The 12,716-nt window shown below is 35.3% G+C and overlaps 1 protein-coding gene across 1 annotated transcript in view; it reads left to right on the top strand.

Annotated features, from left to right (window-relative positions):
- LOC145777469 (uncharacterized) overlaps positions 1 to 12,716 on the top strand; it is a 46,923-nt gene that overhangs the window by 33,001 nt on the left and 1,206 nt on the right. The window contains exons 5-9 of the mRNA XM_082588844.1: positions 5,604 to 5,849; positions 6,568 to 6,713; positions 7,487 to 7,669; positions 9,959 to 10,150; positions 11,822 to 11,998. Of these exons, the coding sequence (XP_082444970.1) occupies positions 5,604 to 5,849; positions 6,568 to 6,713; positions 7,487 to 7,669; positions 9,959 to 10,150; positions 11,822 to 11,998 (944 nt within the window). The remainder of the gene's footprint in view (positions 1 to 5,603; positions 5,850 to 6,567; positions 6,714 to 7,486; positions 7,670 to 9,958; positions 10,151 to 11,821; positions 11,999 to 12,716) is intronic.

The raw sequence follows: 12,716 nt of genomic DNA, 5'->3' as shown, positions 1-12,716 counted from the left end.
TTTTGAAGTTAGTGGAAGATACAAAGTTAGGCTTTAACGATGTCCAGCCTGTTGGTATTTGGGTTCATTGATACGAGAATTTAATTTGATTATCCCCACAAATGCAAAGGATTTGGAATGGGTGCGCAATCCATTTGTTATTGATGTTGATACCCTGCTGGAAAACTACCAAAGCATTTTTGGGTTTTAAGAGGAATTTATTGACATTCAGTGCGACAGGGTATTTATGAACCGTTTTAAGAAAGAAACCCTCAATCAATTTTGGACAAAAGTCAAGAATGAAAAGACTGTTGTTGGCACGCTCGCAGTAAAAGCTCTCCTGCTATTTGTTACTAGGCCTACCTGCTTGTGGGAGAGCGGGTTTTCTGCGCTTACTCTCATCAAAACAAAGGAGAAAATTGTCTTCAGCCTAAAGATGACATGAAATTGGCACTGGGCAAGATAACCCAAAATTTTAACAAACTTGTTGAAACAATACAAAGTCAAGGCTCCTATTAATTAAACTTGACATTTTGTTGTTATGTTTAACATGGCCACCTGGAGATGTGACCTGATTTGTCACATTTTGCAGATTTTGATTGCAGCTACTGCTAGTGTTTGACTGATATTTTCTGAGATTTTTTTTACTTTTTGTTGTCTCCTAATGATATAAAAGCTTTTTGTTGCCTTGGGGAAGAAATAGCAAATGAGAAAAAATAAGTTGAAAAACGCAAAGTCAGACTGTTATTGAAAAATTGACAGTCTGACTAAAATCTTCGAAATTAAATTTTTTGGTTTTTCAACATGTGAGGATGTTAAAACCTATTGTGTCATCTGGGGAAAACAGTAAAGAAAGCGTGAAAATATCATTTTTAGAAAAATTTATTTAAACATTCGCCCAAAGTTAGCAAAATCTGAAAATTTCTGCAAAATGTAACAAATCAGGCCGTATCTTTAGGTAGCCAATGTGTTTAATCGTGTTATATGTGGGTGTGGCTCATTTTTTCATGCTTACAAAGCGTTGTGCTAAATGTAGTTTTGGAAATAGGGTCGCCAAATCTTCGCTATTAATTTAACCTTAATATTTGGGTCGCCACAAATAAAGGTTGAGAAGCACTGAGTCGTAAGACGTTAGGTTCAATAGACCACGGTTTTATGTGACGTTTGATTTGTACAGAGATTGTCCGTAACAACTGGAAGACAAACGCTAGGCCTCATCTTAGACGAAAAACATAATTTCCATATAGCGACGTCCTCGCTTAGATGAAGCATAATAAATGTAACCATCGTATTGTGTCATGTCCTGTTATCTCTAGGGCAACCAATTTTTTTACCTAAAAAGTTGAAATTTTGACTTTATAATTTACAAATTTTGACTTAATTTTGACCAATAACTTTCTGCGTTTGCAACCCAAATTGCGAAATACAAAGCATATTAGAAATCAATCCGTTAGGTAAAGATATCTTCTTTTTCTAATGAAAGAAAAATGTGGAAAACTCAACGACACCACAGCTAACGAACAGGTAATGAAAGTAACTCGAAAAACGGCAAAAGATAAATAAGGATGGAGTGTCTTAATTTTCCGAAATTACCTAGAGGGTTCTGCAGTATTACACTTCAACATCAAGTAATGTTTCACATTATAGCCTTTGAAGTTCCTATCTTCTGTCATTCACCTTTAGATGTTGTAAACCACTCAACGTTTCTCATTATAGCCTTTGAAGTTCCTATCTTCTGTCATTCACCTTTAGGTGTTGAGGTAAACTCAGAAGCGTAATCAAGCAGTGCAGGGGCGCCGGAAGCAGGGGGGACAGTGGGGCAATCACCCCCCTGCCCTCAAATTTTCTCTGAATGTGGGGGCAAGGGGGAAAAGGTGCCCTTTAAAGGTCATGTGTGGTACTACACATTTTTCAATATAACAATTTCTGTAATTCGCTTTTAGCCTAATTACAATCTTTCATTTTTGCCTCAAAATAATATTCACACACAAAATTCTGTATCACAGTAGGTTACATCATTACAACATAGCATGATGCCCTTCCATGCCATTGTTCTTTATATACCGGTATGTAGTTCTTGTATCATTACTCGATAATGAGCTATTGTGTAGGTCACAAACATAATTGATTGAAATTCTACCACTCCTATGCTTCTTCAAAGACGGTTTTGTCACAACCATGTTTGATGTTACCACCAGCTGTGAAAATCAAACGCCAATGATTCGAGGCACCTCTGAGGACCGTTTTGCATTGCATAGGACCAGTCCAAAGGTAGGGCCGGATGGTCGGGTATTGTTGATGGATGATTTATGAGAAACAGAAAATGTTCCTCGTGGTCTTGGTTTTAGTTAGAAAAAAGATCTGAGTGATACATAATTGTAGGAAAGTTAAGGAATGGTAGCCTATAAACGTCTTAGCATAGCAAAGAGTGTGAGAACCTGGAAGTTAAAATTATTTAACTTATAAGGAAAAGTGTAAGTAAAGCCATTATGATATAAGGTCAAATTAGGAAAGGTGAATGCTGAACGCAGTTTTAGCGCCACGAAAAGAGTAAAAATGTGGCTTCGTACCACAATGACAGACAACAGTTTAAACAACCGAATGTTTGCGACTATTCACAAACAGGTGATGGACACCATTGACTTAGAAGCTGTTGCAAATGAGCTCATTCGAGCAACCGACGCGCGTAAAATGTAGCCTACTTTAGATTGGTTTTATATTTGTCTATATACACATAGGCTACAGTATACAAATTATCCCGTGGACACATTTTATACTTTGCAGCAGATTGTGACGCTATGAACGTGAAATTAATCTTTCGTTTCTTCTTGTTCAAGCTATTTCAATATATTTCATTCATTTATCTTCATCTGTCTCACATTTCAATTCTATAGCTAATAACGATTAACAAACTGCCCAGCATTATCGCTATATCTTATCTTAAAACTTTAAAAAAGTACCCTTTTTCATAATCCTGCCCCCCAGTCAAAAATCGTTCCGGCGCCCCTGAAGCAGTGTACTACGAACTTTAGAAGAATTTGATTGTTTAACCTTAGGCATAATTATAGGCTAGCTAAAGACAAATTTGAGAACATCAAGAAGCTAAAACTCAATACTATATGTATAATGGTTTGAGCATTCACCTAACCAAGAACAAAGGCCGCGTTAGGCTATCTGCCTTCCACGCCTAGCTTACTTAATATTCAATCGTCAGTAGTGGGCGTAACAAGATAATTACGTCGGAATAGCAACAGAAATTGCAACAAAAAATCAGTATCTGTGTAGCTTTAATAAAATAGCAATAGAGAGAAGAAAAACTACGTTAAAAGAAAATTTTGACCTAACCATGAAATTTGACCTTTTTTTTTACTTAATAACTTTGAAACCTCTTTTCGAGTCAGCCTGAAATTTAGTTTATGGACGTTTTATAAACTTTGAACAAGTCAGAAAAATTTTGACTTTGTTGACTTTTGGTTGCCCTAGTTATCTCATAGTGTGTGCGTGCTGAATGCAACGATGTTTGGTAAAGTGAGATTTTTTTATAGTAAGTTTTTTAAAATGGTCAAACTGCGATGGTCCTTTAAAACATTCAACTGGTAGCCGGCCAAAGCAAGAAAAAAAATAGAAACCCTGATTAAAATTCTGAATAATCGCTTTTCGTGAACATTGCAAAGCCATGTGCTTCGTCAAAAGCTTTATATTAAACCATTAAACTTATTTATTCTTTGATAGAAAAAAGTTTTGAACCCATTTAGCATGTAATTGACTAGTTTTCAAAAAAAGCAAAAAAGCGAATAGTTCAGTTCAGTTTATTTTTTGTTTTGTTGGCGAAAAAGAAAGACACAAACAGCAAAAACACAATAAACACAAATAATTCTAACAACAAGGATGGCAGCGAAAGACCAAAAGGTCACCAAAGTCAGCTGCCACCCAAACATTTAAACAAAAGACCCAAAATTAAGAACATTAACACATCCGGTATATAATATATAGCACAATACCAGCACTTTAATTTGTAAAAATTAACAATGGAATTAACAATACATTAACAATGGAATAACACAGGGCAACATAAAAAATACATTGTGTAGAGAAATAAGCGGATGATACGTTTCAGGAGTGATCATTGTACAAATTCTTTAATAAACATTTATATTTAAATTTAAAAACATTGTAAGACTTTTCTTTTATTTCTTTTGGTACTTGATTCCATAGTTTCACTCCATTAAAACATAGCATCTTCTTACCAGAGTTTGACGTTGTAGAAGGCAAATATAAATCATTTTTTTGGTTCTGACGGGTTTTATGATGGTGAATTTCATTTACAAAAATAAAGCAGCCAGCAAAGGCCCGGGCAGCATTTTGTGCACATATTTGTACATAAATTTTTCAGTTTCTAATTTAATAATATCGTCAATTCTGAGCACATTAAATTGGTGATAAAGAACAGTTGTATTTGTTGACCTCGGCAAAAATAAGCAGGATCGAATGAATTTGTTTTGTAACACTTGTAGTGGAGCAAGCAATGTAGAGTTTGCTCTTCCCCAATTTATAATCGAGTATTGGATCTTGGATTGAAACAAAGCATATTATAAAACCCGTAATACTGTTAAAGGGGCAATGCATCTCAGCTTAAATGCTATGCCGCAGACCTTTGCAAGCTGCTTTCTAAGATTAATAATATGACTATCCCATGTCAATCGCTCATCCAAAGTTACACCTAGATAGTTTATACATTTCTTCCTTTCGATGGATCGGCCACTGATGGACAGACTAAAATTTTCTGCTGCACTTTTTTTGTTGCAGAGGATCATATAAGTAGTTTTACTATAATTTAATGAAAGTTTATTGGATTTCATCCACACATCAATTTTTTCTATTTCTCTATTGACATTTTTTTGGAGAGATGACAGGCATTTATCTGACATATGAAAGTTTGAGTCATCAGCAAAAAGTGTAGTTGAAAAAGAAGATGCATTTGGAAGATCATTCACATAAAGAAGAAAAAGCAAGGGACCAAGGATTGACCCCTGTGGGACACCACATTTAACAACATTGAAATTAGAATTCTTACCGTTAATTTTTGTACTTTGCATTCTATTTGTTAGATAAGATGTTAAAACGTTTAAAAACTTGCCACGAAAGCCATAATGGTGAAGTTTTTTTAAAAGTATGCCATGATCAACTGTATCGAAAGCTTTACTTAAATCAATAAAAACCGAGCATGTGTATTTATGATCATTCAAGTTAGAAAGTAAATCATCATAAATTTTTGTCAATGCTAAGCTTGTTGAATCATTTTCACGAAAACCATGTTGAGCTGGGGTTAAAATATTATATTTGTCAATAAAATTCAAACTCCGTTTATATAGAATTTTTTCGAAAATTTTGGCAAAAGTTGGCAATAAAGAAATTGGTCGCAATCTGTAAAGTGTAAAGGTGAACTAACTTTTGGTACAGTATTATCAGACTCTTTATAGTTTAGATCATTTAAAGAAACATGCTAAATTTTGGATCTAATTTGGAATATTGAAATGAAGGTTCCATTGTTGAACAGCCTGTAAAAAGGAGTTAAAATGGTTTTTAAATAAACATCTTAACATAACTATTTTCTTACTTTACAGAATGCACCATCCAAAAACTAGATTTATATTTTCTTGTCGATGGATCCGGTAGCGTTTCAACAAGCAATTTTGCCCTCACCCTAGATTTTGTCAACGCGACCAGTTATCAATTTATAATTTCACCAGATAGGGTTTGGACCGCTTTAACTGTTTTTTCATCAAGTCCAAATCTTATCAGTGGCTTCGGAGATGATATTACCAACAGTGCATTTGAATCTGCCATTGATGGAGTTGTACGACCAGGAGGTGACAAAAATAAAAACTCAGTAGGCTAAAGTAGGCATTCATTTTTATAAATAAAGCGTTTTTAAAATTTAATTTTAAAACATTTTTCTTTCTTCTTAGCACACCAATTAAAGTCTAATTACCAACATTAAAAGTTTAAGTTTGTAGTTTGGAATCAAAGCCCCGGTTTAAAACTGACACGAATTTTTTTAACAGATTTGTATTTCTAGGGTAGGTTAAACTTCATTAAATGTATGGATATCCACAGGATATCTACAGTAGGTATTTTAGAATTGAAAACTGTAATGAGTGCTACACACAAAAGCTAATTGGTTTAAAAAACAAGTTATAAGAGGCCTAATTTGTTGTAAAATTTGAAGTAATCTTGAAAAAAGATAATCTTTCTCTAATCGATGGTAAATCATCCTAAAGCAAACCAAAGAAACTTTTGTTACCTAGTGTCTCCCGTTGACTGTTCAAAACCCCTGTATGCACTTGATATTCTACAAGCAAGAAAGCATTATGAGCAACCCAACAGCCTAAAACGTTTATTGTAATCTTCATCTTCTCTTGTAAATTCTAAGACGATTTAGTTTTAGAAACAAAACATTCATCAAAAGACAAATAAATTCTTTATGTCTTTCTTATCATGACGCAGTTTTTTCAACAAGTCAAACCTTTCAGTATTTGTAATAAAAACAAGTAAAAACCGTTCTTCATGTGCAGTTGTTCCTTATAGGTGGAACAGCTACTTCAGTTGCTCTTGTTAGTGTCAACAACATATTCGAGACTCAAGCTCGGCCACAAGTTGAAGGAGTTCCAAAAATTTTAGTTGTGCTTACCGATGGCAGAAGCAATAGAGGCGTGCAGCCCGGAGCTAATATGGTGAGTAGCTTATACTGAAAAGGCTACTTTATGGCCTAGATTTTTTTTAACTATTAAATAGTTAAAAACAATCTAGGCCATAAAGTTACTGTTTGAATCTGTTAATTTTCCGCAGTTAAAGTTCGTAAACAATATGGTGCTCATAAATAAGAAAAAAAAACGTTTTTGTGATATTTTAAGTGGACACGCTGCAGAAACTCTCAGTTCTTTCATAACCTTGCGTTGTGATTCACAACTACTGCACAAGTTAAAATAACTGTTTGCGCCTCTGTAGGCTATAGCTGCGCTGACACTATCTGCTGTGCAATCTGATGAAAAAAAGCAAACTTCCTATGCATAAAGTGTTATATAAAATATATTATTATTACTGTCATTAAACTAGTCCTCGACAATTTTGAGAGAACACTTTTTTCTTCCGTTTGCTGTCATTACTCTGATTTATACATAGGGCAGTTTTCGATACCTACCACAAGGAGTTTGGGTCTAAAATTATTGTCGAGCAGTAGGTATACAATACTTCTATAGCCTCCTCCCTGGAAATTCGATTTGCGCTGTTCCAGCTTCGATGTATGCAATGACATTCTCGCAGGGTGTGACGCCGACCGAGTTTCTTGGTTGGTAGTTGCTGAAAGCATAATGCGGTCGAGGGAAAAAAACGGTCATACATTGTCAAAAGCTCAACTCCATTTCCCTACTTCCAGAATGAAAACAAACTTTTTTATTTTTTTATTAGAGCAATTTTCTGAAAAAATTAGCTGTTCATCAACTTTTAGGTCAAAGATTCTGGTGTCATCGTTTACGCTGTTGGAGTTGGAAGCGGCTTTGATCAGAATGAGATAAATGAAATTGCATCAGGTCCGCAGTATGCGTTTGCAATATCTGATTTTGCTAATCTGGTAGCCTCGTTGACAAATAGCCTTCAAACGCAAGCATGTCTAGCTCCAGTGATGGTTCAGGTAAATAAATTTAAATCATTTTGTTTTCATTTGAAAGGATTGCCACTGTATGACATAACATATCTTTCATGAAAACAACGTGTGAAGTTAATGATCCTTATTGCAACCCGTATTGTCACAGTGTCACTCTTTGCAGGGAATATAGGTTATAGTGTAAAAGAAAAAGGAAATTGTATCATCAGCATTGCAAGTACTGATATATTAGCTAAAGTTGCTCAAGCCACTATCTTCAGTGGAGCATTTTTGCAAAAACTATTTTAGTCTACGTAATAACTGATTTTACTTGCTATAGCAGGGGTTCCCAACCTTTTTTACACCGTGGCCCCCTTTGAAAATTTTGAAAAATCAATGGCCTCCTTATTTTTTTCAACCTTTTGAAAAAATTAAGAAACGTCATTTTAATTAAAAAAACTTGTTTATACAGTAGTCAGAATGAGTAGTTAGAATGATAAAATGACATAAATACAAGTTATACAACACACAATAAACATACAACAGATGAAACTACTGGTAAAATTCAGTGATGTTTATTAGTCTCACAGCAGCCACAACTGTTAACAACTTTACATAGAAATGTTAAATTATTATTTTTGACACAACCGGAAATTAAAGACCATTTCATGAAGATTTGGGCATTTTATTCAATTTTAATTTATTTCTTTTGTTATATAGTGTTGGAGTGGACTTAGAGATGATAAATTAAAAAAATGATTATTTTTCAAATTTTTCCATGGCCCCCTTGATAAAGGCTCAAAGACCCATGGTTGGGAACTCCTGTGCTACAGTATATAGTCCAGTGCTACGCAAACATTTTTGATATTACAGCGTCCCGGCAGAGATGTTTTTAGAATTCGGCGTACCGGTCACACGTTTAAAAAAATGACAATAACCAGTCCAACCTTGGTTTTACAAGTTTACAATGAACAATTTATAGTTTTCACAATCATTTTACAAATGCTTTGTGGTTTTCCAGCTGCCATTGCAACTCCTAACGCTACTTCATACCAAAATACAAACAGAACGACTTGAACCTGGAGAGCAAAAATCTTGCAACCGACTTTCAAAAAGCGCAGAAACAACTGCCGCGAAATCGCGAATGGTCTACCAAGGTTGCTATTGCGATAACGCACAAAAAGTGAATAGGCAGTGCAATTGTGATGTAACAATACGGGTTTCTTGCACACAATAAAAATGCGCGACAACAGGCTAGTCTTAAAAGTCGTTTAAAGTTTAACGAGCATTTTCACATATTTTCAGCAATTTTGAAGTGAATTTAATCTTATAAAGTGAATAGTGAAAAAGAGAAAATTTTAATTATTTGAAAATTTAAAAATGCATCGCGGGCGCACCAAAAGTCCTCGCGGGTTTGAGACCCTTGGGCTAGACAGTAAATTATTTTTTGCATTATTAACGTACAACATGAAACGAACAAACGTTACTCTTTCACTAAGCTTAATTTTTTACTCAATTTCATTCCATTGTAGGGATATGTCAATATGAGGTAGTAGTTCATCCATTCCTACTGCTCGGCTCAGAAACGTGGGTTAAACATGGAACAAACGGTTGAAAGTGCAAGAGATGTCGCAATAGGCAGCTAAAGTTACAAAATTTGAAAACCACAAAATTGAGTACATCCGAAAGAAGTCCCAGCAGAACTCAATGAAAGTATTGTCCAAAGCGGGTTGCAATGGCTTGGACATATTTTCAAGATAAAAAAAAACTACCAGATAAAGAACACATACAATCTGAAAGTACTCGTATGTAGGTGTGCGATGTGGATGCCGCAAGAGAAAATAGGTATAGACTGAATCTAACAGTATTTCTACGCATAAGCAATCAGGGTGGTGAAGGTTGCAAGTCAAACCTTGCCTCAAAGGTCCTGCAGTAAGCTAAAAAAAAGAACATTCAATGATTCAAGTATGTGGACTCTTAATGCGAGTAGAAGTAAATATGTTTCAGTGAAATTCAGTTATGGGAATGGGATGTAATCTTACTCTTTAAAGTAGAGGGGAATAATTTTAATTTCACCGTTATTCCTGGTTTTAGGATACGACAGGACATTACAAGACCTCTGGCATAATGTTTTAAAAGTTTTGTTCGGAGGTTTTAGAATATAGCCTACTGTTGTAGGCTATCCTAAAATCAAGGCAAAAATTGAATTTGAAAAAAAAGCCGATTAACCTCCTCTCCTCCACCCCATTTAAAGATTGCCTCAACTTTAAAGACTACCAATTAGAAGCCTTGTGTTTTTGTTGCTTTAGTAATTTAGGTCACACGTATCATTTGCAGAACTCTACGACTGTAGCTATCGATATCCAGCCGAGTGTTCCTCGCTATACCGAAGTTCAATTGGTGATTGGTGGATCAGTGACTATTTTCATTACCAATGCAAATCCCGACGCTGACATAGTAATCTTTATTTCTTCCTCTGTAATGAACCCCAGTGGTGCCATATACGATATAACTCTCACATTGGGCCAGGTAATGCAATATCTATTTTAATACAAAATAATAGCTACAGTGCAATCAAGCTTAGCCTAATCACGATTTGGTTATATGATAGTGATTACTTTTTTGTCTATAAGTCAAAACAAGTATAATGGTGCATAACACCTAAGAGCCATGTGTAAATTTCGTGATGGAAACTGAAAACTATCCTTGTAAAACCCAGTTTTAGGTGGAGCATTACTTTATGTTTTTATTGGAAAAATTTCAGTTTGTTACGTCGGTCATATTACGTCAGTCATATTACGTCAGTCATATTACGTCAGTCATATTACGTCAGTCATATTACTTTGATATATGTTTCTCGGTAGTCGAGTGTAGCAAGAATTAACAGCGATATATATACGTGTTTTGCTCATGAAGCTGTGGTGATCAGTATCGCACCACTAATTTATGCAACAGGGTTCTCGACCGCTGCTTTTTGTTATTCAATTAAATTCTATATGTTATAAAGTTGAAAATCAGTCGTAAAAATATGAAGGAATGCAATTACCACTGCAGATTATATCGCGTTTGCTGTATTTAAATTCCCATTGCACGAAACTCCGGACTAGGGACCTACTCCAGACACTATTCGATTTTTTTAAGTGAGACACTTGGAACAGTGTACCTTAAAGTTGGAGCATTAAAAACAAACATAGAATAAATGATTTTATTTGAATGAGACTGTACTGACGAAGCCACACGTGTGTGGCGAAAGCTCTAGTAAATTGATCATTATGATACTGCCTACATTTTTAGAATAAATACTTTGACAGTTTTAACAAAATCAAAATAATGCAAGTCGTTATATTATAGTGACGTTATATTTTTCACGTTTCATCAGTCAATATTTTGTAATAATGCTTGTTTTAATATGGTAACGCTGAATGCGTTGCTCCTCGGCGCTTTACAAAGCAGACAGTGTCAATGCAGCCGTATAGAAGCGCAATTGTGTACAGTATTACCCGAATCCACGCCATTGCTCAGTGCCAAGTAGGAATTAGATTGAGTACCATTTTTAAATGTCTTTGGTAGGCTATGACCCGTCAGGGTATCGAACTCTTGCCACTTTAACAAGTCGAAATTCTGCCACTGAAATTGACTACAATGCAACCGCCAACCAATCAGAACGTGTTATAAGAGGCTACCGTCCAATTGTGAACCTTCTAGCACTCATCCAGAGAGTTTATGCTTGTTTTGAACTTTATTTGGTAATTACAGAAGAAAAAGAGCAATAGCAGTGGTGAGAATCGAACACGCGTCAATGAAATGACTATTTCTAGCCCTAACCCTAACCCCTAAGCCAACCAGCTGACAAAAAATCCATCACTTAATTTGCTTTCTATTATCTTCTTTTCGCCATTTTTTACGTCACTTAAACCGTAGCTTATGATTGGTTGGCGGTTTCATTCTAGTCAATTTCAGTGGCAGAATTTCGACTTGTTAAAGTGGCTACCTCTTTTTTTACAACAAAAATTATGGCTTCATTTTAGAAGTGTGGTCATAGAAAAACCACATAGGTTTTATTTTTGGTGATTTTCGTAAATCATACCATCCATTTAACTCCACCAACTCTAAAGCAGAAAGAAATGAAAAGTCACGTTTTTACGAGATATTTTGGTCACAGTAGCTCATAGGTGTGTAATTATTCATTTTTTTTTTCAGGGAAATTGGGAAATTGTTATCAACGATGCAGGAAATGGAAATTTTGATTTTGGTCTTTTTATAAGAAACAGACGACAAGCTCCAGGTGATTCCATGCCGCTCTTCATTACAATGCAATCGGACTCTCCTGAACCAACATCCATCTCCTTCCGATCCGTTACCACCGACACACCTGCAGTAAGTCATAGGCCTACCTACAAGCGAAATAATCTTTCTTTTACTTATTCGTATAAGACAAGTTCTTAAAGTTCTTAAATTTTTGAAGTCGGTGATGGAAATCCATTCAAGAGTGAATTACTCCAGTGCTGCTGTTTCATACATCCGGTTTGGTTATACAAACATAGGTACTCGTGGTTGACAATTGACATGTTAAGCAGATCATTCATACGTCCGGCACTCCTATGATATGCCGTCGCCCGTCAGTAGTGTTGACAGGAAGAGGTTCCCTTTAAATCGGGCCGAGGATAATTTTAGGGGCCTGGAGTCTTTCCAAGAAGGAGTCTAAGAAATTTTTGGAGTTTTATTATTTTCTTTAAAAGTGTTTTGTTTGGGAAGGCCCAGGGTTCTTGTTGGTACTGTACCATATTATTTCATTAACAGCCCATGGAATTGGATTAAAAATGCCAGACCCCCTACTCGTGTATATTATAGCATGGAAGCATCTGATTTCTATTTACAGTCAATTGAGCTTGGCCCAAGTGGGTGTAGTCAGAAAATGAAAGCAAAACTGCAATTAATTTATTATCTTTTCAATTTCTTATCTGAAAATGGGACCATAAACTATGTTGGTAACTAATTGATTTATTGCTGCTATAGTTCTTAATGATGATATAGTACTGATGAGTAACAAAGTAAAATAAGATGATCTGTGTTATTTGTACCATTGCACATGCAT

The sequence above is a fragment of the Aplidium turbinatum genome, chromosome 9 (assembly GCF_918807975.1).
Source record: "Aplidium turbinatum chromosome 9, kaAplTurb1.1, whole genome shotgun sequence".
In the NCBI taxonomy this organism is placed as follows: domain Eukaryota; kingdom Metazoa; phylum Chordata; class Ascidiacea; order Aplousobranchia; family Polyclinidae; genus Aplidium; species Aplidium turbinatum.
Note: the sequence above shows the minus strand (reverse complement) of the source record. Positions and strands in the feature narration are given on the sequence as shown.